This window comes from Dunckerocampus dactyliophorus, chromosome 20 (genome assembly GCF_027744805.1).
Source record: "Dunckerocampus dactyliophorus isolate RoL2022-P2 chromosome 20, RoL_Ddac_1.1, whole genome shotgun sequence".
NCBI classification, from domain to species: Eukaryota; Metazoa; Chordata; class Actinopteri; order Syngnathiformes; family Syngnathidae; genus Dunckerocampus; species Dunckerocampus dactyliophorus.
In genome coordinates, this window is record NC_072838.1 from 16,783,246 (window position 1) to 16,809,580 (window position 26,335).

The 26,335-nt window shown below is 42.1% G+C and overlaps 1 protein-coding gene across 2 annotated transcripts; it reads left to right on the plus strand.

The window, feature by feature from the left end:
* Positions 1-7,294: 7,294 nt before the first annotated feature.
* On the plus strand, positions 7,295-9,947 carry LOC129173353 (CD59 glycoprotein-like). Of its 2 annotated transcripts, none has more exons than XM_054764178.1 (4): positions 7,295-7,673; positions 7,778-7,847; positions 8,135-8,257; positions 9,719-9,947. In XM_054764178.1, the coding sequence occupies exons 2-4, from the start codon at positions 7,793-7,795 to the stop codon at positions 9,880-9,882; spliced, it is 342 nt and encodes a 113-aa protein (XP_054620153.1). In that variant the 5' UTR covers positions 7,295-7,673; positions 7,778-7,792; the 3' UTR covers positions 9,883-9,947. The 2 variants fall into 2 exon arrangements, with proteins under 2 accessions (XP_054620153.1, XP_054620154.1); XM_054764179.1 differs by having other exon boundaries at positions 7,313-7,673; positions 8,150-8,257.
* The last annotated feature ends 16,388 nt before the right edge of the window (positions 9,948-26,335 follow it).

Consider the following 26,335-nt stretch of genomic DNA (forward strand, 5'->3'; position numbering starts at 1 on the left):
TATTTATCTGTATTAATGTCTCTTCTGTTGTTGTTGCTTAATTTATTGGTACATATGTTTCTTCTGTTCTTATTCTTTTTCTTGTGTTTTCTTTCTTTTCTTGGGAGAATGAACAGAATAAGAATTTCACTGCATAGTAGAACTGCCTGTTTTACTATGCATATGACAATAAAACTCTTGAATCTCTTGAATCTTGAATCAGAATAGCGTGTCAAGATTTGCTTGGACTCTCCAGAAGCTGGCAAACTGTGAAGAAGATCAAAGACAGGTGTAGTCATGACAATGCATGGTATGCTGCTTGTTGCTAGAAACACCTCTCTCTCTCTTTCTGGGCTAAGATTTCACTATCAGGCCCCTTAAATTCTCAACATATTAGCAACTAGTTGCATTTAAAGAGCGACGTTTAGAGTTTTTTTCTTCATTTATCAGCTTCTTGAGCTGCGACATCATGATGACACACACAAAAATGGCTTTCTCGGGACTTTACCGCCGTTGGTGAGGTGAAAGAATGTGTCAATTATTGTCCCTGGTAAGCATTGGAACATCATGCCGGTGAAAGCACACCTTTATAGCGGTCACAGCTGAGTAGACTTTCACAATAAAAGCATAAAGCTTGATGTTCAGACAACATGACCAACTCAATTACATCCTGCGTTTAATTGAGTGGGTGTCAGAAACAGTCAGGTTCAACAAGAGTAGGTATTGTTTGGTCAAGAGGTGTTATACAAAGAAGGCAACAGAGAGCAATGGTTCATTCTTTTCTTTGTGTGCATTTACTGGATGCTTTTCCACAGTTTTACAGCTAACCTGCCAATTTTATAACACGTCTTCATAAAAACTGTAGATCGCCACTTATTTACGCTCCCGCATATTCGCTGATTTCTGTTCTCTGCTTTAAATTGTTTCATAGTATATTTTTTTATGGTAACTTAAATAGAAAGTGATTTGATGTCACTACCGGCAGGAGAAAAAAAAAGTGCAGCAGCTATAAAGCCAGCAGAGGGCCCTGTCTCGCAATTCCATTCACTCAACATTTTACAGCAAGAAAGTGCTTTGATGCGACATTTTAGTACACTACTATATATTCTGTGTGCCTGGAATTGTTTATTAACGTGTAAACTTGAATTTAAAATGGGTTTAATAAATGTGACAGGCAGACATAATAGACATTTTTAGGTCTTTTTTTCAGTGTAGAGATCTATTGTACCACCATAGGGGTGAATATGAGGTCATTGCGAGCCATTGTACAATTACACAGCATGCATTTATGCATCATAACCGCTAGGTGGTGCAGTTACTCCGCATGCGGTGCTTGCATACAAACAGTATCTGCAAGCCAAGAAAAACTACTATACTGTACGAGCAACAATATCGCAGGACATTAGAAAAGCTATGACCTTGAATGCATTTGCTTGCTTTTAATGAGGGAGCTTCCAGTCCATCAAAGCCATCACCTGTCAAACATGACAGAATGGAAAGACATCCAGATGATTGGCTGCACATCATAAACAAAACTGCTTCTGGCATGGGACCCTGGACATCTGCCCGGGTCCACCCAGCACCACACACTCACACAAGCATGACACCCCTCGCCCCCACCCACGCCCGACGTTGCTAATCCTCAAAGTGTCCACTGACCTGTTTTCACAGCCTCATTGTGGTGTGTCGCTCCCTGTTAAATTGTTGCTGTCATGCAAACCTGTGGATGTTCTCAACACACACATTCATCAAGTCTGTCTGCCACACACACACACACACACACGCATTGAATTAATACATTTTTACTGCAATATGAGCTAGCATTTTGCGGTGCTTTGGGGATGCAAAACAAGTGGTAGAAATGAAATATTTCTGTGCCGTGTGTCTAAAAAGGCTGTTAAGTGTAGGTTTCCTGAGGGTCATGACTGAATTTCCATGCTGACATATTCCTTGAAGTGTTTTTTTTTTTCATATACAAAGCGTTTACTACTGCAGAAACCCTAAAGGGTCTTGAACGCTACTCTTCCTCAACAACCCCCCACTAGTGCGAGCACTCGTGTACCCACTCTCCGCCTGGCCTCAGCCCTACTTTTCTTTCTCTGCCTGATGTTTCCATTACAGAAATAAAAGCATGACGGCTAATCCACTTATATGTTCCCTGGACGACACACACACACACACACACACACACACACACACACACGCACACACACACACACGCACACAGATGCATGCATCTTGCATATGGGCAACTACAGACAGGCTACACTCTACTAATACACTACTAAACAATAATACTCTATCACACACACACACACACACACACACATTCTCGTTTCCATGTTTTTTGAGGACCATATTTTTTATCGTCACTTGTGAGTACCACCCTTTCTAAAGGTGCTACAAGGATGAAAAAAATCAGGTACTCTAACCACATTTTTATAAGCTTATACACGACTTCAAATATCTAAATTGTTGACGTAATGAATTTTCTCGTGCTATGTGGGGACATAAAAAAAATCAAGAAAACACGGTTAATGGGGACCTCATTAACATAATATTTGCATACTTCACACCAAGTCCAATGTGATTAGTGGGGACTTTGCAACAAGTATATTACCAATGTGATTTGAAGGGACTTTGCAACAAATATATTACCAATGACATGTTCAGATTGTCACATATATTAAAAAGGTTTTTGATCAAGAGATCAAGAAATCAACTATTACTATCACATTTCAGATTTCAGATTTAAACGTTGAATGGACAATAATGCAACAACTATGCATTCATTTGTGCTCTGATGTCAGCAGTGTAAGTGTTTTGCTCCAGCAACTTCAGATGTAGGATGTACTGGTCACAGGTCATATTGTCTGTGGATGAAAACTGTGGATAAAACTGATTCTTCAATATTTTCACAAAGAGTGTGTACCCAGACTCTGGTGGAAGGTGTGTTGTGGGGACCCCGTAAATGTCCAAAATACCCTCTTTATTAAAAAGGAAAAAATATTCCTGTGAAGTTTAAATTATGCTACAAGTATTGCACGATCACTACATTTCAACATATATTACATAGAACATCTTTGTGTACTTGTACGCAATAGATTGGGGACACACACTGGTGAAATGTCTTCTAAACGTTTATTATGTAGGAAAATGTTTACTGTGCTGGAAATGTACTTGCACCCTAAGGTGTTTAACATACTACATTTAGAAGTTTACTGCAAGTGCAGTACTTGAGCAGAATTTTAAACTTCACAGGGATTTTTTCTTGGTTTATGATCTATGTAGTCTGGGCCTTGACGGCGTCCCCACAACACACCTTTGACAAGAGTTTGACCTGACCCTGTGTGTGAAACCTGTGGATGAAACTGATTCTCCAATTTTTCACAGAGTGTGTACCCAGACTCTGGTGGAAGGTGTGTTGTGGGGACCCCGTAAATGTCCAAAATACCCTGTTTATTAACAAGGAAAAAATATTCCTGTGAAGTTTGAATTATGCTCCAAGTATTGCACGATCACTACATTTCTACATATATTACATTTACAATCTTTGTGTACTTGTACGCAGTAGATTGGGGGCACACATTGGTGAAATGTCTTCTAAACGTTTGTTATGTGGGAAAATGTTTGTTGTTCTGACAATGTACTTGCACCCTAAGGTGTTTAACATACTACATTTAGAAGTTTAGTGCAAGTGCAGTACTTGAGCAGAATTTTAAACCCAACAGGGATTTTTTTCTTGGTTTATCATCAATGTAGTCTGGGCCTTGACGGCGTCCCCACAACACACCTTTGACAAGAGTTTGACCTGACCCTGTGTGTGAAACCTGTGGATGAAACTGATTCTCCAATTTTTCACAAGAGTGTGCACCCAGACTCTGGTGGAAGGTGTGTTGTGGGGACCCCGTAAATGTCCAAAATACACTGGTAATTAACAAGGAAAAAATATTCCTGTGAAGTGTAAATTATGCTACAAGTATTGCACGATCACTACATTTCTACATATATTACATTTACAATCTTTGTGTACTTGTTCGCAGTAGATTGGGGGCACACACTGGTGAAATGTCTTCTAAACGTTTGTTATGTGGGAAAATGTTTGTTGTGCTGGCAATGTACTTCACCCTAAGTTGTTTAACATACTACATTTAGAAGTTGAGTGCAAGTGCAGTACTTGAGCAGAATTTTAAACTTCACAGGGATTTTTTTCTTGGTTTATCATCAATGTAGTCTGGGCCTTGACGGCGTCCCCACAACACACATTCGACAAGAATTTGACCTGACCCTGTGTGTGAAACCTGTGGATGAGACTAATTCTCCAATATTTTCACAAAGAGTGTGTACCCAGACTCTGGTGGAAGGTGTGTTGTGGGGACGCCGTAATTGTCCAAAATACACTGATAATTAACAAGGAAAAAATATTCCTGTGAAGTTTAAATTATGCTCCAAGTATTGCACGATCACTACATTTCTACATATATTACATTTACAATCTTTGTGTACTTGTACGCAGTAGATTGGGGGCACACACTGGTGAAATGTCTTCTAAACGTTTGTTATGTGGGAAAATGTTTGTTGGTCTGACAATGTATTTGCACCCTAAGGTGTTTAACATACTACATTTAGAAGTTTAGTGCAAGTGCAGTACTTCAGCAGAATTTTAAACCAAACAGGGATTTTTTTCTTGGTTTATCATCAATGTAGTCTGGGCCTTGACGGCGTCCCCACAACACACCTTTGACAAGAGTTTGACCTGACCCTGTGTGTGAAACCTGTGGATGAAACTGATTCTCCAATTTTTCACAAAGAGTGTGTACCCAGACTCTGGTGGAAGGTGTGTTGTGGGGACCCCGTAAATGTCCAAAATACCCTGTTTATTAACAAGGAAAAAATATTCCTGTGAAGTTTAAATTATGCTCCAAGTATTGCACGATCACTACATTTCTACATATATTACATTTACAATCTTTGTGTACTTGTTTGCAGTAGATTGGGGGCACACACTGGTGAAATGTCTTCTAAACGTTTGTTATGTGGGAAAATGTTTGCTGTGCTGGCAATGTACTTGCACCCTAAGGTGTTTAACATACTACATTTAGAAGTTGAGTGCAAGTGCAGTACTTGAGCAGAATTTAAAACTTCACAGGGATTTTTTTCTTGGTTTATCATCAATGTAGTCTGGGCCTTGACGGCGTCCCCACAACACACATTCGACAAGAATTTGACCTGACCCTGTGTGTGAAAACTGTGGATGAAACTGATTCTCCAATATTTTCACAAAGAGTGTGTACCCAGACTCTGGTGGAAGGTGTGTTGTGGGGACGCCGTAAATGTCCAAAATACACTGTTTATTAACAAGGAAAAAATATTCCTGTGAAGTTTAAATTATGCTACAAGTATTGCACGATCACTACATTTCTACATATATTACATAGAACATCTTTGTGTACTTGTTCGCAGTAGATTGGGGGCACACACTGGTGAATTGTCTTCTAAACGTTTGTTATGTGGGAAAATGTTTGTTGTGATGGCAATGTACTTGTACACTAAGGTGTTTAACATACTACATTTAGAGGTTGTGTGCAAGTGCAGTACTTGAGCAGAATTTTAAACTTCACAGGGATTTTTTTTTTTGGTTTGTCATCAATGTAGTCTGGGCCTTGACGGTGTCCCCACAACACACCTTCAACACACCGAGTGCATATATTATTCGATATATTACATTGAACCTCTTTGTGTACTTGTCTTAAACTGGCTATGACATGTAGTTTTAAACTGTTGTAAAGTTGGAGTGCATAATCTTGAGAAGTATCTATTTTTGGCCCTCATGTCTTTGTTTTTTTAACAGTCTATCAACATACAGGAGAAGGCCAAAAACATACACACCTCTCAAGATTATGCACTCCCCTGCTGCAGCAAGCTAGCTGCACTAACTATAACTTTCCTGTAAGTTGAATGACAGTTGAACACTTATTCAGGTAATTCTAATTTGTCACACAAATGCACTTACCTTGTGTCACACAAATTCTTGACTTGTAAATTCTTCTATAATCATTCCTTATGGGGACCAGGAAGTGGGCGGCACCCAACCATTTATGGAAAAGTGTGTGTGGAGAGCGAGTGTGTGCAGTACCAGCCACAAACTACTGGGGGAGCTTGTGGGCATGCCACACACACACACAGCCATTGAAAACCATGTGTTGTGGGCCAATGCTAAAAACCACACGGGCACCTTCAGAACAGCTTCTGGGTTAATTTAATACCATTTTCTTTATGGGGACCTGATTTTTGGTCCCCATACCGAAATCGGTCCCCATGACGTGACTGTGTAAACAGATCTTTGTCCCCACAAAGATATGATTACAAACACACACACACACACACACACACACGCTGGAAATTTCCCAAGACAATTTCCCACAGAGTAGCTCGTCCTTCCCATGGAGCAAAGATAGGAGGAATTGAGGTGTGCTGGTGAGGCTGGGGTGGGGTGAGGGGTTGGGGGTTTAGTTCAATGTTAAGTAAGACATTAAGGAGATCTAATTGTGATGCCTTCAAGCTCACCTTGTATTTTTATCATTTCTCACTATGGGAACATCATTTAAGAGTCCACTTTGCATTTGGCTGCGGCGCCAGGTAGAAATAGAGGTCACACTCCCAACTCTATGCTGTCATTATATCACCAATTGGCTTTCTTTTAGATGCCGGAGGTGATATTTTTAAAGAATGGGGTCCTAACTGTAAATCCTACCCTTAAGGATCTCTACGGTGGCATGGTCAAGCAGCAACCAGATCAGCCTTAATGAATTGTGGGGTGTAGTGCATGAGTGGCAGGCAGAAAGAGAGAACTGGTTGAAGATAAGGCTGTTGGGGGACAGGACGACTGCTGGTTCTGGGATTAAAGGCAGCCATGGTGAAGATGACGGAGGTGATAGGAGGTAGAAGTGGGGCTACAAAATATGAAAACACACATGTTGGGAGTACTATGCATTTTTGTGAAATTTCGAGGCACGTCAGGAATTCTGCCTCGCAACAAGTGACCATGAAAATGTGACATCAGCAGGAAAAATAATCAGCATTTGTGCAAAACCTTATTCACGATCCTTCCGCAGGAACTGTACAACAGTGTCCATGTGTTGCATGAAGACGATTATTCTAAGCAGGTTTTCTCTTCTTCCTCGGAATCCTTAAAAAGGCACTCATGCGCATGCACACACACTCTGGTCAAATGTTAATGATTTACTAATTCCGAGTGTAAGTCTCTGGGTGTTAAAAATTCCTCTCAAGCTTGCGATAGGAGGAGAAGGAATTTAAAAAAAAAGCAGCACTTCACTTTAAAATAATAACCACGTCATGGTCTGATTGGTTTGGTCCCCCCCTCCCACATTTAACTCAGTGGACTGGGAAATGAGAGTAATGCCGAGCGGTGGAGGGAACGTGGACAAGGCGCGACGGCAGGAGTGAAACAAAGGAGGGGTGGAAGGGGTGAAGAGGGAAATATATGAGCTTCTGCTTGCTTTTCACCTTTTGCAGGTTATACGGCACAACTCAAAAGGTCAACAGTGCCTCAGCCATTCTACCCAAAACGCATGCAGTTTACAGTTTGCAGTCACATGACTCCACACACTTTGACCCCATCCAAAAGGCTTGTTTATTTGCGAAGGAGATAATCCCATTCTGCACTTTAACGGGTGAGTGCTACCTTACTACACTAGAAAAACATCAAATGTGCTTAAAGTCTATTATTGAAGTCAAATTCATACTCATGATGAAATGCTACTGCTCTCCGTCACAGACCAGTCAGCAAGCCATGAGGAGCCCTGTGCTGATTTGTCTGGCAGTCGGCTGGAGCTTGTTGGACTTTGGTAAGATTTAAAATATCACAAAGGGCCGTTTAGTTGCGCTGAACACATCTGAGGTTGAATTTTGAACAGTTTTCGTAGCTTTGGTGCACTGACAAGAATCTAAATAAAGCCCGTGTGTAGCTGGGTGGGATAATGTGGAACCACAAATAGCTTTACAGCACCCCTAGTGGTCATCACAAAGGCCTAAGACGTGATAACAGCACTCACCAAAGCGCAGATTTTATGTTTTAACATCGCTGCGTGCTTTGAGACGTGCGCTGGTTTGAACACCAACTGAAATAAAGCAGGAGTGCTGTGTGCAGGATGGTCCCTGCAGTGTTACTCCTGCCCTCACGGCTCCTCCAGCAGCTGTGATGTCATCCATGACTGCAACAACCATGAAGACGGCTGCCTTAAACTCACCAGCGCTGGTAAGAATCGGGGGTCCTCACCTGGTATCATTAAAAAAATTAAAATTCAAAGAGATATTATGTAGTATTTTTAAGCCTTTGTCAGTGTTAACCGACTCGTATTAAGTCCAAAGTCTTGCACAGGTCCAAACACAAATACAAATCAGCGGGTATGGGGGGACTCATTGGCTTCCCCACTGCCTTTTCAATAAATGCATATTTGGTAGACTGGTCCCTGTTAAAAGTCCAATTTTCAGCGTCTTTTGTTTTCTTTTTCTAAGAGTCCATATTTCTCTAAATTTGAGCTGTCTTCTTTTACTTCTTCTTTTAATTCATTGTGCGTTGCCCCCCGCAGAGCGGAGGAAGTACTGCATGGATGAGTGCTTCACGAGTGAGACTGAATGGTTTCATGATTTCAGTGATGTTTGGCGGGCCAAATGAACGAAGGGGCCGCCTTTTGAAGACCACTTCTCTAAATGCATCGGAACATATTTATTGTTGTGGATGTAGGCTGCAGTGCACTCAGAGAGCTGTTTGTAAAATGGTCATTACCTTATTTGGCTATGAGAGGGGACAAAATATTAGAAACAACCACCAGGCCAAACAGTCAAGTAAAGTCGTCTCTTGCTACATTGCAGTTTTTCAAAAAATAATTAATAAATGATCGCCGTTTCGTGGTTGACTACCGCCTATTATTGCATATTTATTTATATGCAATATTATTTATATGCAAATATTCATATAAATATGCATCTTTCAGCAAATTGTACACATTTTTTTACCCAAGTTAAGCATTTTCAATCATAAAAACGGCTAAAGGAACTAAAATACAAATACAGTATAAGCCATTAAGACCTCCATTTAACTTTTGAATGTAGTAGTCTACATTGGTCACTAGGTGTCAGTAATTGTTCGGTGAGACAAGCATCAGACTTGATGGCCAAAACAACAGGTTATTATTGCAGGTTTAAATTATCTCACAACAGACACAATAATAACAACATTACTGTTGCGGCCATAGCCCACAACTAGCTCAAACTCTGAACACCCGACGTCACTTCCTGTCCGGCTCCCTGACAAGGTAAACTGTCTTAAATGGCTTATTTTCCGTGATTATATCTGCGATATTGAGGAATATGAATGTATAGGTAACTATAGGGGTGTTATTTTATGTCTACATGGCTCTAATAATGTTAAAAATCGTATTTAGAAGATCATAAACAGGTTTTCTATGCCAGAACTACAAAAATATTCAATTTATAAAGAAGGGATCCTACTTTGTGGAAATTCACTTATCGCAGTCCGGTCTGGAACCAATTAGCTGAGATAAACGAGGGTTTACGGCATACAGTTTGTGATGAAATTTCATTGAAATGCGACAAGACAAGAACGAAAAGATCATTTTTGATACAGGTCTTGTATTGGATAACAGCATGTGTCCCTAATGGCTAACTATGAAATATCTAACTTCTGTTCCCCTAGAGAAGACGTACAGTCGTTGCATTACGTATGCAGACTGCGACTTCCTGACGCTGGCTGCCAAATATTTCTCCCTCTCCGACTTCACCTTCTCCTGCTGCCAGTCAAATCTCTGCAACAGTCAAGTCAGGAGCTGGACTCAGAGGCTTCACGACTTTTGGGGTTGACATAACGCCAAATAAAACTTCTCCACTGTCCTCACAGCTTTTAATAACCTCATTAAACAGGCATTGCTGCCATAAAGATGATGAGTCGGATTATTTCCCTGAGTACAAGAAGACAACAGTAGTGTTAGTTTGGTGACCAACATGCAAATCAAACCTTTAATCAGATCGGATCGTGCTGCTTAATTAATCAAGGAAGTGACGGCAAACGTCCTCAAGCGATGAAAACATGCCACCAAGTGTGTGTGTGTGTGTGTGTGTGTGTGTGTGTGTGCTTGTTTGCATGCAACAAGGCCGTCCAGGTGGCCAGATAATTAAAAAAATGTTTCTCACTGTTGATTTTACATGGAAATTTAAGAGCTAACATCTGGACAAGAAAGGTATGTGTGTGTGTGTGCGTGCATGTGTGTGGACATGTGCGCGTGTGTGTGTGTGTGTGTGTGAGGTAATTAATCTCTCCCTTGTTCTCTCTGGAACATCATAACACCAAAGAAGACATTTTCAATCAAAGATCATTAAAGCTGAATGTCAGGAAATTAATTATGATGCTGCTGTTAACATAATGTGCATCTCACACACACACACACACACGCACACGCACGCACACACACGCACACGCACACGCACACACACAATGACCTTTGCACTTGGCAAAACAGTACGGGAGGAGAGGGTGTTGTTAAAATGAACTTCCTGCCTGTGGCGTGCTAAGTCATGGTTCTGCAGGGGTGTCCAAAGTGCAGTCCTGGGGGCCATTTGCGGCCGACCGCTCATTTTTGATCAAGGGGGGACTCTTTCACACCAAATTCTTCCGAGCACACCTTCATTTTGGCTGCTTCCTTTATGAAAAAGCAGTTTGAAAAAAGATGCTGCTTCTTTTATTGACGTTTTAGCCTCCATAGAGCAGGCTGGTGTCAACAGGCTGACAAAGTGTCATCAAATTCAGCAACCGGTGTTATTTTTTTGCACTGTTGCACAGCGCTATCGCCATGGCAACCAGACCTGTGGAAGGCTTTGTCAAACTCCAATGTGTATGTGTGTGTGTGTTTTTTTTAATAATATTTTCTAATCCTGGACCAATTAGTTTCAGCCTGAGACGGAGAGAAGGAACGTCTTCTCTCTTTCTCTTGTCTCCCCTTGATGATTTCTCTCACTCGCGCCATCTTCACCTTAAAAATCATTCTCTGCGTCGGGAAAAGTTTTATTTTGGCCTTTAACATGAACATCCAATTAGCTGCGATTTCTTTTGAGCTCTTCGGTGGGGTGGAGGGGGGTTGGGGGGACCACCACACTTCTTGTACAAGGAAGAATACTCTATTATTAATGCTGTTAAACACTTTGCATGTGTGTCAGCCACACTTGTGTGTGGGTATTTTAAAACTATCCATTAACTTCAGTTTCCGCTTCCTCGGTGGCCCTCAGGCATGTGCGTGTGTGTCTCCTGGGTACATGTGAGACAACGCGCACACACACTCGTTGGATGCTGAGAGCATCGGAGGAGAGGAGCTCAGTGGGAGTACAAGATGATACCTCTGGGGGCTGACGCACGCTCGCTCACACAAAACTGCAGCAGATCGGCACACAAATGCACACAAACATGAACTTTTGAACTTGGTGCAGCGAGGCAGAAGACCCACACGGAGCCTCTTTTTTTTGTATTTCAGACTATCCTGTCAGTCGCATTAAAGGGGATTCACATTTGGAAACGTGAATGCATGGCTGAGAAGGGTCTGATGCACGGTCAAATGTGGTTTAACACGGTGTTACTCCAACTCACGTCTTCTACAAGACGCTAGAGAGATGCTACACTTACTGTATCTATCAGGTTCAAAAAGACTCACAAATTTGCTCACTAAAAAGGGAATACTAATATAAGTATGACAAAAGTATTAGTATTAGTATTTAACAACTGCCTAACAAAACACTGCTAGCCTCATGGAGGAAAAAAACCAAACACCTATAAGATAGATAATAAATTTAAAAAAGACACAATATTAATGAATTAAAGTTTTAAAAATAAAACAAATAGATTATGATAAATTCATTGCATTAAAAATGGCTCGGGGGTCATTTCAAGAAAAAAAAGAAACTGCAAATATGGGAAAAATGTAGCAAAAGGCATACAAAAAGCTGAAATGTTGATACTAATAACCAATAATGACATAAAGCGTTATCTTAATATTTTTAAGCTTCTTTTTTTATAGCCTTTTTACAAAATGATAAAAACAAATTTTCAGTGTGTAGCCCTCATTGGAAAGAGTTTGGACACCCTTGGGCTAGCTGATGTTTAAAAACCACTCAAGCACAGAGGAACCACATGATCTGAGGGGTCAAAGGTGAAAAAGGGGGCAGGCCTTGCCGGCTCAGCAGCCCGTGTCACACACTCTAAATCACAGCCATTGATTATTTGAAAAAAGTGGACTTTTTATTCTACATGCAATGTCAAATAGACAACAAAAAGTGTCAGTCAAAATGGCAGCGGGTCTAACTCTCCACGGAAATAATATTTGGTGTCCGCGTGATTTCCACTTTTTATATATAGCCGACACACCAACAAAAGAAACACACACACTTGACTCTATTCCCCATATGGAGCCCCTCCTGAGAGAAAACACTATGAGGGAGGCGTACATTTTATGCTGTCACTGTGTGTGTGTGTGTGTGTGTGTGTGTGTGTGGAGAAGAGAGGCCAGTGCACCAGTCTGGAAATAGGGGACACATTAATCTTATTTGTCATAACCTGTCCCGTGAGACACTCGGACCCCCTCATCCCGTTTCCCCACTCTCTCACACACACACACACACACACACACCCACACACACACACTGCCCCCCTCCTGTGTCCTATCAGTATCTGCAGCGGCCAGAGAGAGTGAGGCTAATTACATGTGAGCGTTAAGACGGTGGAAACAAGACAAAGAGCATGCTGAGTGTGTGTGTGTGTGTGTGTGTAAGTGTGTGTGTATGGCCTTTGTTTGCCGCCTTGCTGCTACTCACCCTCACAACACAAATTACTCTCCTCCCTCTCATCAGTCCATGTTATGTGTCCATCTTGTGTGCGTGTCAGCAGGACAAAGAGACACACAATAAAGGACTGACACTACAGTACTTCTTTTTTGTTGTTGTTTGGAGGACTGTTTAAAAGAAACTGAGCAAGTTCTTGTGTGGTTGGAGGGACCAATACAAGGACCAGCTGCTTCGTCTCTGGCGCGAAAGCGCTAATGACACTTTGAAGTAGTAGATTTAGCTTACATGCCAGTGTTCTCAGACAAACTGTTAAAAAACAGCATAATACATGAAATGCAACAAAAACATTCCACAAATACTGTATGTCCGTCGGGCAATGCCCACTTTGCCACAAAAACGCTATTTCTGAGTTTGTCAAGTAACCTCCAATCTATTTGGGGTCCTTACGCAGTCGTCCCTCGCTATATTGCGGTTCAAATATCGCTCCCTCACTATATCGTGTTTAAAAAAATAAAAAATAAATAAACGCTCGCTGTTTCGTGGTTGACTATTATTAGCCTATTACTGGCCTATTATTAGTAAATAAATATTGAAAGCCAAGCTCTGTGTCGTATTGCGCTGACTAGGGATCAGTAATGTTATGTGACATGTCGTTAGATTACATGACCTTTCACACTGCATGGAGACTGGCAACTGAGCCAGCAGAGCCGAGCCGACATGCCATGGCCGAGACTAAGTGAAATAAAGGTTCTCCTCTCATTCTGTGTGGAAGTGGTACATTTTTGGTTTCTTTGTCCTTCTTCCCCTCTCCGTTTAAACACTTTGTTATATTTAATACAATAAGTAAATTGGAGAGGCTAACTAGTTAGCTGGGTAGCTTGCGATGCTAGCGGCGGTCGTCTTGTTATGTCCCTCCAGTGATCCCGCAGCCTGCTCAATGTGATGTAAACAAAGAATAATAGAAATGCAAAAGTGACTATTGGGGTGTTATTTCAAGTCTAGAGGGCTCTAACAATGTTCAAACCTGTTTTTAGGAAGTCATAAACAGGTTTTCTATGCTCTAACTACAAAAATATTCCATTTATTCATACTGAATCTTACTTTGGGGAAAATCACTTATCGCTGTTGGGTCTGGCACCAGTAAACTGTGATAAACGAGGGATGACTGTACTGGCATTTGATACCTTTTAGGAATAAATCCGACTCACTGATCATCAGAATGATGCACATGACTCATGCCAAAACACTGGCACAAACATGGCGGACAGTCCGGTGCAAAAGAGGCTACATTTTGCCGCAAAAACACTCTAAAGTTGGTCTACAGTTTGGCACAAAAACCCTTATTTTGAATTTATTCCGTGTCAATCAGGGAGTATACAGTAATATTCATTCTGTTTCTGAATAAAACCACAAACTTTTTTCAGTGCCTTAGCGTTTCTATTTAGTCCCAAAGGCAAGGCTGCAAAACAGGTAAAACATATCCATTTGTTGCGATATCATAACCATAAAAGTCACAAAATGTGTTTTGCAAAGTGCATAAGGTTTTGCACTAAATCCTACATAATCCGAAGAGTACCATCCAATACTAACCAGTTGCCAAAAGTGGGAGTCTTTGACATGTGTCTTTGCCTGGCTGTCACCTTGCCCCCCACCCCACCCCATCAACCCCTCCGTCACCCCCTCAGGCCTGACTGCAGCTATCAGATTTCTGCTCTGCTTGGCTCTTTTCAATTAGACTTGCTGACTTCCTCCAGCGCTGAGTGAGTGTCTTTGTCAGTTGCGTTGGATGTGTGTGACACCTTAGGAGAAAGCACCGCGGTGAATTCTATTATTAAGCCTCTCGTTTTTGCACAGCCGGCGAGCTGGAAGTGGCCTCTGCTGCACTCTGCTGTCTGTTCTCCTGTGAAAAAGTCTGTCTTTTCACTTGAACAATACACACTTTGTTGTTTATCTGGTGAAATGTGGACGCAACGACTCTGATGATGATGTTCTGAAGTGTGTATGCATAGCTTGCAGTGAACATATGTGTGTGTGTGTGTGTGTGAGAGAGGGAGAGAGAGAAGACAGCTCGGGGGTTAATTAGAGAATAGTAAACAGAACACATGTGGCAGTTTAATATCCCCTCTGCATTACAGCTCATTTCACAGCCCACCCGCTCTGTTGATACTCTTCCTGTTGTGTGTTGCTCTCTATAAACAGGGGTCATGGGCGTTCCTGCACCTCCCTATCCCAGAGGCAATACACCCCCCACCTGCCCTGTCCCTTTACACACACACACACAGCTGGTGCAGGTGTGTGCGTAGATGGGAGGTAATTTAAAGCAGATGAGGTGGTGTATATCAGTCTGGGGCCCTGTCACATCATCAATATCAAAGAGATGGACACATCTATCTTCTTCTAACTTCCATATTTCTATGTGTCATCAATGCATCCTTCTGTCAATCCATTCACACATCCATCCAGCCATCTAGGAACCCTGCATGCATGCTTCCTGTCTGTCCATTCACGGACCCACACATTCATCTATCAATCTATTCATCCACCTCCATTCATTGGGCAATTTATTCATATATACAGGTATACAGTATATATATATATTCATATATAGGCCATATATTCATCCAAAGTACATTCTTCGGTCTATCCATTCACACCTTCACCTACACCTACACATCTATCCGTGTGCATCATTCATGTCTCTGAATTAAGCATGCACCCCGCCGCCTTTCCATTCAGCCATGCATATATGCTGTACATCCATTCATATCCTGCATACATCCTTCCCGTCTATCCATTCATGTATCTGTCATCCATCCATTGTTCATCCATATGTAGAATATGGATCCATTCAATTACTCATCACACGTGCATCATTCTGTGTTGATTCATTCATATGTTTATCAATCATTTATCCATGTGAATTCATGTCCATGTGAATCCATGTGAATTCATCCATCCCGCATCCGTCAATCAACAAAAATACAATTTTATAAGAGGAGCTCTTGGTGTAAAATCGAAAGGAGAATCACGCACGCACACGCACACACGCACACACACAGTCTCACCATGCTATTGTCTTTTTATGACTCCACTAATTTCCTAATTACAAGCCCAATTTCTTAGCGGGTTGCCTTGCAGCATTTAAGAGATTTAGGGCTGCAGACGGGGCGCCTTGTTCCCCCGAGCGTTGTTGCCTGAACTTGGGCGGTACTCGCGGCATGAACTGGTGACTTGGCAACAAAAGACCAATCTGTTAGAGCCATAAATGAGCAGTCAGGTGTGTGTGTGTGTATGTGTTTCCGAGCAGTAAATGAACACTCTCTCCATCTCTCATCTATCAAAGACTTGACACCAGGAGCAGCTGTGAGATCATGCACTCACACACACACACACACACACACCCTCTCCACTACTTTAGCAATTTGAGATAATTAGCCTACTATACAATGTCCGCCTGTGGTCCCCAGGGGTCCTGTGTGTGCGCGCGCGCGTGTGTGTGTGTGTCAGTTGGTCTCTGGTAAGGATCAGCTGTGTTAAGCGTCCCGTGACATCTAAACTACTAATTCATTGCTACATTAACGGCATTGATTAACATACGGCCACAGACACACTAACGCGCACACGCGCACGCACACACACACACACACACACACGGACAATATTCATGCCTTTATGACCAGTGTACTTATAAAAATACGGAGAAAAAACACACTTGTGTCTTTAAAAAGAAAGTATACACATTTAACAATCATTTTGAAAAATAAACCAATGCACTCATTCCAAAGGATTTTCTTCCAAAAAAAATGAGGACACCTCGTGGTGGAATAACAGTTGTGGCGCCTCTATAGGGTGTGGTCAAAATGTTTTGGACAACATGCTAGCATAAATGTAATACGTATACACGCCTGATCAAAATTTTAAGACCAATTGAAAAATTGCAAAAATTAATAGTAGCACTGTTGGATGTTAAGGAGGTTCTCAGCAGGGCTTCAACATGCAAAAAGAAGAAATGGGAGTGAGACCATAGCTAGAGTTTAAGACCATAGCTAAGAAAAACCCAGAAACCCAACTAAAATAGAAAAAAAGGTGAAAAAAGGACTCTGTAATGAGTAGCTGCACCATTCTTGTTAATCACTTGAAAAATTGGTTTGGGTATGCTTGATGCCAGTGTTTCCACAATGAGAATGTTGCTCCAGGTGGTGAAGATGGCTTCACTGAGGGCATCCACTGCCTGGAACTTATGTCCATTTTTGTAAACCATTGCCCTCCATCCCTAAATGTCAATTGGATTTAGATCAGGGGAACATGCAGGATGGTCCAAAAGGGTGATGTTATTCTTCTGGAAGAAGTCCTTGTGAACTGCAGTGTTGTCCTGTAGAAAAAGCAAGTCATTACCACACAGTCGGGGGTTTTCAATCATGAGGGATGTCCCCTGCAACGTCTCCACATAGCCATCTGCCGTTTGACGCCCATGCACAACCTGAAGCTCCATTGCTCCATTGAAGAAAAAGAGCATTCCGGATCATGATGGCGCCCCTTCCACTGTGGAAAACATCTCAGGTGGGATCTCCTTGTCACGCCAGTAACATTGGAAGCCATTATATTTCTTCCACCTTTCAATGTCCCATGTTAGGTGTTCGCGTGTACATTCCAAACAGACACAATTTAAGGGACTAAACAAGATGAAGTCTTTGAAGCCATTTTTAGTTCTTGAAACTCTTCTCTCAGAGGTGCCCCCTGATGGTTACTAGACTTGGCAAAACACCATATTTAAACTTACATTTCTGACTTCGACCAAACCAAACACACTTACTGGCCACAACATTAGGAACAAGTCCAGTGGAAGAGTTCTATAAAATTCTTCCTTGGCAACAATGATAAGGCTCATATGGGAACATATGACAGCAAGATACATGCCATCTAAATGTCTTTGCTGCAAATGATCTGCAATGTCCCACTGCGCCAAGAGCCAGGTGTTGGCTTGAAGGCAGCCAAAATCAAGCACCCAAATCAATAACATCTTGATTGGACCTGATTGCGCCCCTCTTTGGCACTCTTCCTGTGTACAAGTGTGATGTGTTTCCATCATCATGACCGCCTCCCCCTCTTCTTCGGTCCTCCTCTGCTAGTCTCCTCACAATGTGGCCAATCATGCAAACAGGCACTCACTTTCTTGAAGGCTTTGACAGCCTTTCAGTCAATAAACAATTACAGAGAGAATAATTAAAAGGTGTTTTTGTTATATTATAGGGGATGAGGCTCTGTGTGTCTTTTTTTTCCACTGTGGTGTTTTGAGGATTAGAAAAGCAGAAGCAGCACATGGTTTGGTCCAAATAAGACACCGATGGAGGGAAGAGATAGAGAAACAAGACGAGGACGGAGGCAAAGACGCAGCGAGGGAGGCGAGCAGACAAACACGAGATAGGAGAAGATGTCGCTCTGTGCAATGCTGATCCCCGCTTGGCCCAAATCTTTGCTTCCCTCCTCCAGCAACACCTTAGCCTGTGGTTGTTTTCCTGTTCCCAATACGCAAACTTTAAAAACAGCATAACAATGTTATTTAATTCCAGTTGTGACGCCTCATTTCCCACTGTCTGTCTGTCTCTCTGCAGGAAGTGGACCGGACGCTGACAGCAGACAATTACTGGCACGTTTGGGGAGTAAAAGATCACACTGAGAATGGCAATGACAAGAAATTACAATTTCCCAGACTTTATGGATTTTTTGAGTGGTTCTGATTATTTCTATTGTGGAAGGTGGTGGCTGTGATTTATTACTTGCAAGAGGAGCGATCGCATTGAATGGCATCACTGTCACTGCGCACACAAACACAGAGAGAGAGAGTGTGCTGTGGAGTTTGATTTCTGGATTATTTTGAGTCTATTATAAAAGTTGTCGCTTATCATTAAGCACTTGTGAGGAGCGGGTGGGGTGGGGTGGGGGCGTGAGAGGCATGGGGGGGCTATACTTCTTCAAGGTTGGCAGGTCTGTTAGTGTCTTTATTTATGCTTGAACAATGCTGGTGCCAGCAACTCATACAATGGTTTGTAGAGATAAATAAACTCACATTAAAGGTTCTCAATAGCATTTCCAATCTGGGGGAGTGTGAACAAATTTCTGTCCCCTAATAAGGAGTGAATGACCAAAAATAATTGAGAACCACTGATCTACTGTGAGTGCGCCCTTGGAGGGAAATTAAAACCAAAGAAATGGTCTACAGCAGAGGTACAAGGGCGCCCCCGGTGGTTAACCTTGAAACACACCCATCAGGCAATTTGTCTGTGTAGGCTCTCAGTCGTACAGGAGTTGTCCATCGAGGAAAAGGCTTCTTGAGACGTCATCTGTACTTCTGTGTAGAAGGTGTCGGACGTTTCGCTCCTCATCCGAAGAGCTTCGTCAGCAAACTAATAAGTGCTGGTAGCTTGGACCCTGTGTTCAGCAGGTTACTGAGACCAAAACCCACAGCTCTTAGTCTTGCAAATGAGGTGAAGGCAGGGCCGAGCCAGAACAATAGATGCTAACAAGCCAGTATCAGAGTCGTTCATACCCAATTCAGGGAGCGACACTTCCCTTTTATCGTAGGTGTGAATAACAGGATAGGATTATACCACTGCTCCGCCCAGGCTTAGTGTAACAAACCAATAGGAGGAGGGTGTTGGCACACCAATTCCGCCCACTCTTACTGTATTTAAGGCCTAAGCTACCAGCACTTATTAGTTTGCTGACGAAGCTCTTCGGATGAGGAGCGAAACGTCCGACACCTTCTACACAGAAGTACAGATGACGTCTCAAGAAGCCTTTTCCTCCATCAGGCAATTTGTGATTTGAAATACTGATGAATTCAACCCTAGACAATTGCTACAGTTATTGCTTTGTGTTATCGTCCATTCATTGAGAGAATATAGATGGCTGAAGGAAATTACCGATGCATGGGGGGTGGGCGTTGCATTATGAACACCCACCAAATTTGGTTCATCATGGAGGAAGTAAGTAATTCAGTGACTGCGCAAACACTGTCTTGCTTCCATTCTCCAGCTCCGGGTTTGACCTTGTTGCTAAGAAGTGGGCCTGAGGGGACTTGGGGGTGTAGTGTTGAGGGTCGTAGAGCAATTTGGTGGGGGTGGCGGTCAAATCTCCGTCCGTTAACGAGCTGTCATGTGCACACTGGAGTTCCCACACATCCAAACACACGTGGATGGAGGAATTGATGTTTGTCCCATCACTATGAGCCATTTTAGCCTCATATGCTTCTTGCTTTGTGAACTTCTTCATGTGAGCTGCTCTGAGGGTGACCTCTCTGATCTTTTGACCCGCCTGGTCCAGAGGTGTCGGCCAATCACAAATCTGACGAAACAGAAAGAAAAATGGACTCCCCTGGCTGTTCATTAAAGCTCCTGTGTGTGCGTGTCAGCAGGTTAAGAGCTTTTCCATTGACACCATCGAGAAGAACTGAATAGACTTTAATGATTGATTTGATCCCTTTGGCCACGCCCCCTTCCACCCCCAACCAGACCCGTGGAAGTCTCATCATATCAAAAGACTATAAACAGGACTGTTATTATAATTTTAGCGAAACATAACAACATCATAAAGGCAAAAATAAGCATATTGCTGTTGGTTTGGACACATTTAACAGTTTTTAGCGTTTTTTGGGGAAAAAAAAATCACTCTCTCATGTTGTAGGAATACTGAGTGGGCGCCTTTTGTTGTGGCTCATCCTTGAGAGGCCAGCGGATCATCAGCTGTTTGCTATACTCCAGTGACTGTGTTCATTCCAGCCTGCTAATAAGCGTTTATTTTCCGGCCCCGGGTCTATTACTTCTTTATTTAAGATCACCCCCCCAAAAAAAGGGGGATGGGTAGGGGCCGAGGGGGGAGTACGACCTCAGTGTCTGCAGCTATCAGCGGGGAGCACATCGGAGCCTCTGCAGGTCTGACGGTCGCTGATAAGAGCGGCGTGATTAACACACATACACACACGTGCAGTGCACAGGGTTGCATTGGGTCCATTGTTGTGTGTATGTGTGTGTGGGGGGGGGGCACAGACGTCTGGCTGGGCGCTGATAATCAAGCATCAGCACTGTTTTTTTAATATTAAATACAGTTTACATCAGCTCTGTCCATTTCTTGATGCTTAGTCACACTCTGACACAACAGCACAGTTTTTGTTGTGGTATACAGTATCTCCCAAAAGAGGGTACGCCCCCGCAGCTGTAGAAATGAAACTCGTATATACTGTAGAGAGTAGTCAGTGTACAGCTTGTATAGCGGTGCATATTTATTATCCACTGAAGATCAATCAATACACAGCCATTACTGTTAAATAGCTAGCGTGGTGGTGATAGCATCATGGTGCATGAGTGCTGCCGGCACTGGGGAGCTGCGGTTCACCGAAGGAAACATGAATTCAACACAACAAGTACCGCAACATTGTGAGAGCTTGGAAAATTGGCTGGCACAGCCAGGGTCTGGTGTAATGAATAATATTTTTTGGACAGTTTAACACAACAGAGTGGGACTCTTCACACTGAGGTCCTGGCACTGGGTTACAGCTCTGATACTATCTCAGAAAATTGTCATGTTGACTTCAACCCCCCTTTCCATTCCACAGGCTCATGGCAAAAGAGTCAGGAAAGAGCCAGCTTTTACAGGCAACACGAGATCAAACCTGGAATGTTGCAGATGAGAGACGACAATGACAATCCGATCCTAACAATCAAACCTAGCTTTGTTGTTGGTGATAACTTTGCAAGTCAAAAGGTCAGCGTGACTTTGGGGCGTGACTTTCCAAGCCCAAATGAGCCCAAGCCCAAATTTTGATTGGTTTAACTGTCTCATGCATTAACTGAAGCAGACTTAAACAGACTTCCGCTGAGCTTTGGGGACAAACTTGAATGAGGGAAAAAAAAAGTTCTCATCCCTAAAACCATTAAAGCATGTCTGAACACTTCCCCCGTCATTCTGCCCTCATTTGAGGCATCACTCTGATCCGCCTCGACCCGATCCGACTCCTTTGGAGACCTTCAACAGCTCACTCCCACTAGCTCTGTCCTGGGCCCCCTCGTGTTTTAGGCAGACACACAAATATTTCACCACTTTCATTACGATTAAATATAACTGCTATATTTAGGAGGAAAAAAGGGATTAACAATGATCTAAGAAAAAAGCAAAAATTCAGCAAAACACCTTCCACATTCATCTTTGTCTGAGAAAGAAAGAAAAAGAGATATGATCTCATTGTCTTGGGCTTTCGTGGCTGCAGCGTAACTCAATGGAATAAGTGCACCACTCTGCAAGTCTGTCACACTGGAATCAGCACTAGCGCTCTGCGCACGTGCACCTACAGGCCAGTAACTTTGATACGATACTCTCCTCTGATGCACTCGCCGCATGAGCTGACCAAGACATCAGAGCACAATAATCCGCCCATTATGGAGCAATATGAGATTAAGAATCCAATAGGAGTGAAGTGACATTGACAAAGACGGAACATACTGTACAGTGCAGGAGAGTGAGGCTCCGTCGTCACACTGCGGCTGCATGAGTCACTTTCCAAAAGCATTTGACGGCCTTCTGTCCATCCCCTTCAATAACTTACTGTTCTTCAAACTTTCAGTACACAGAAAATTACTTCAGAGTGTACACGCACTCGGCCATTCGCACTCACACTGAACAATCGCACTTAGGGCCGTTTGCTTGTGCCTTCTCTTCTACATTGCTGTATTACTGCCAATTTGCTTGATTTATGGATTTTTTCCAGTCTTATTTTAAATTGTTCTGATCATTTCTTTTGCGCAAGGCGGCGGCCATCATGAATTACTTGCAACTATGAATGTAGTTATGAGTGAGTGAGTTTGAATTTAGAAATATTTGGTGTGCTTTTATAGGTGGTCCTCGGTTTATAGCGTTCCTAGTTTTGGCGTTTCGTGGTTACGTATGCGCTGAATTAAATATTTGGTCAGTAAACACAAAACTCCCTGGAGAACTAGTTGCAGCAAAATAATACACTTTGTGTGGCTCACGCTACTCAACACTGGACTAGCACAAACATCATTAAGGAAAAAGATCGTATTGTAACGTCGACCCAGATGTGGTAAAGACGACGAGGAGGTGGTCGATCAACAATGTCTTTATTACAAAAACAAAACTCCACTAAACTCAACTGTATTCTCTGCACCGATTTTAAGGAGGTTCTAGGTAGACCTTCAAAATGCTGAAAGAAGAAATGGGAGTGAGACAAAAAATAGTTTAAGACAAAACCTGAAAACCTTTAAAATAGAAATAAAATGTTCAAAAAAAGGACTCAGAGTAGGGGAACACGCAGGGTGGTCCAAAAGAGTGATGTTAATCCTATGGAACAAGACCTTTGTCTGCAGTGCTGTCCTGTTGACAAAGCCAGTCATTACCACACAGACGAGGGCCTTCAGTCATGAGCAACATCTCCACATTGCAACATCTCCACATTGCCAGCTGCCGTTTGACACAACCAGTGCAAAATGTTAATTCTTGCAATTTTTCAACTGGTCTTAACATTTTGATCAGGAGTGTATTGTGCAAGTTGGCAAACGTTCCCAATCTTACTATGCCTAGCCATATTCACCCCGCCACCAATGTTTCGCTTGTCGCTGGGAGTAATGAATCCCAAACCTGCGGAGAGAAAAGGCAGTCGAGAACAAAGCGGTTTTGGTCCCTGTAGTGTTTTATTAACAGAAGGAACCAACACAACAACATCAGAACAAGAAGCACTTCCCGTGTCTGCTGGTTTCCATGGTGACGGTGAATTATTGTCTTAACTGTCACCCCCAACTTTTTTTCCCTCCCCGCCGTAAAAAATGATCCCTCAGTGTTTATCCTTTTATCTTGACCTGCATCTGCTTCCCCCTTTTTTCATCATCTTCTCTCCATTTTTTCCTCTTTTTCTGCACCTATGGCAGCGTATCCCCCTCTACTTCCTTCATTATAGGAGCTAAGAGGATTTGCGGCTGCTGTGTGTGTGTATGTGCTGCGTCCCTCGACCCAATTAACCCCCCCCAAATCTCTCGTCTCCGGCGCACAAAACGCGAGACAATTTAAACGAGCAGCTTTAGGTGGGACATTAATGTGTTTACAAATGGCGGCTGAATGGGGCGAGATCACTCGAGTGAACATCGGTGGAACTTTTTGCTCATTAATAAGATCAGAGAGGCGACGCATTTTGAGATATTTTGTTTTTGTGTGTGTGGGTTTTTTTTTTAGACCAGCTTAAAATCTGTAGATTGCTTCACAAAGTTCACATTTTGATACATCTTAGCACCCGTGCCAGTCAAAACAGTCTTTGGCTGTCCCTTAAGATTTCTGCAGAAGTGATAAGGTGGCTGTGAAGACGTTCTATCTGACATCAAAATAGGGACGGCATTTATCCATCCTTACTTTGGACATGAAAATGTAGAAATAACATCACATGCAAGCAAATATTTAACTGAAATGCTTTCACTGTCATGTGAAAAAAATAGGACACCCTAGGGGGAACTATGTGCAGTTCGTTGTGCAAAATATTCTACTCCTGAAATGCTGCACACAAAAAGGGGAAATGTGTGTAAACAAGCATACTGACTGTCTTGTTTGTACTATTATCTTTCTGACAAACAAACCACATGGTGGTGCTCTTACTAAATGCAAAAAGACAAATTGACTTGAAATTTCTCACACAGCTCTACAACACAGCGACTGTAACTTTGGGGTGTTTGGCTGAATGAACACGAAATTTGGTACACACCTTTAGGGGACTGACAGGAACATGTGTGTCACATTTGAGCAAGATTGGTTGAAATACATGGCCGCCATCATCTTATTCTTAGGACCTACATAAGTCATAAGTCATTGATGATTATCTAATGATGGTAAAAACATGAGGCATATCTGTATTACATGTACACTAGTCTTCCAAAGCATTTTGACCACAACCCATAGGGGGCACCACAAATGTCATTTACAGTTCAGGACCCCTTATTGTTGACTATTTACAGTATAAGATGTCAAAATGTTATGTTAAAATTCAAAATAAAGTAAAAATTGCATAATAAAATAATCATACATGTTTCTAAAATACATTTTCATTTTATTTTAGTGTACAGAGTTCCCTCGCAGTATTGTGGTTTGACTATCACCCCCTCGCGATATCACATTTTTTCAAAAATGAATAATGATTGTTGTTTCGTGGTAGACTATGGTCTGTTATTAGTCAAAGCATATCGCATATTATCGCATATTCTGGTCACTAGGCGACAATGACACATATTACCTTAACACTGCATCAAGTCATGAAGTCAGCAATCACGTTGCTTTAAAGAGTTGCAATGTGGTGCAAACGATGAATAATAGGAGTGTAAAGGTGACTTTAGGGGTGTTACTTCATGTCTACAGGGCTCTAATAATGTTAAAAAAATATTTATAAAGTCATAAACAGGTTTTCTATGCTCTAACTACAAAAATATTCCATTTATTAACATTGATTCCTGAATCATTAAATAAAAATGGTCTTAACTTGCTTTGTTGGCACTTAGCTGAGGTGTTTAAAGTGCTAAGATGCAAAGCTGCGGTTATGAGTTGATAGTGGTTGGAGTATTTCAAGAAACATTAACAACAAAACACAATTTTATGTCATAAATGAGCAAGTCACACCGGGTGATGTGCACATGCAGTTAAAGGTGTCCAGGGGCCAGTGAATGTATCAGGTGTGAGGCAGCTGAGAACGCCGACTGGTTAATAAGCTGTCTGCGTTTGAATTAATGACTCATAAAGCTGTCTGTGTTTCTAGTTGCCTGCCTGCACATATGCCTCGCCGCTACCCAGTTGTGCTCCTCTGAAGGTAATTTGCACCCCCTCCATGAAGGAATAATAAACAGGGGTACATTTCAAAATGATCACTTTCTATTTTGGACTCATGCTCCTCTTTTCGAGGCGTAAAAGCTGCATATTGTGTGATTAGTGCACCTAACTTTTCCTCAACCATCCAAGACAACCTTGCAACATATTACCTACTAAACAGTAGAGAAAAACACCTTTAACCATCTTAAAAGCTTATGGGAGACACAATCTCACCGCTTATAATTCACCTCATGTCTGTATAGCACATAAACACATCACAAACCAACAAAAATGGTTGCACAGAAAGCTGAGAGATACTGCAGTGGCCTCAAAGTTTGAAAATTCTATGTGAAATGAAAATGACTTGCTTTCGTGGGTTGTCCAGTTGTGTGATCAATGCATACCGTCACTCAACCTCAGCCCTGACACAAGTATTCAAAGGCAATACGCATTGGAATAAATAAATATATGTTCAAAACAATCAAATATAGCATAAAAGTGTAAATCAGCGGTGTCCAAAGTGCAGCTCAGGGGCCATTATTGGAGCTTTTTTTTATTGGCCCTCTGCATATTGTAAAAAGAAATAATACCATTCTAAAATACAAAAATAAGATTACAAATCATTAAAAGTCAAAGGTGGCTA

What these genes read in the sequence shown, in the direction of transcription:
- LOC129173353 (XM_054764178.1), top strand. Translation starts at nt 7,793, where the DNA reads ATGAGGAGCCCTGTGCTGATTTGTCTGGCAGTCGGCTGGAGCTTGTTG. An exon ending in CTGGAGCTTGTTGGACTTTG is followed by an intron (nt 7,848 to 8,134) that starts GTAAGATTTAAA and finishes GAAATAAAGCAG; the next exon opens with GAGTGCTGTGTGCAGGATGG. An exon ending in CCTTAAACTCACCAGCGCTG is followed by an intron (nt 8,258 to 9,718) that starts GTAAGAATCGGG and finishes CTGTTCCCCTAG; the next exon opens with AGAAGACGTACAGTCGTTGC.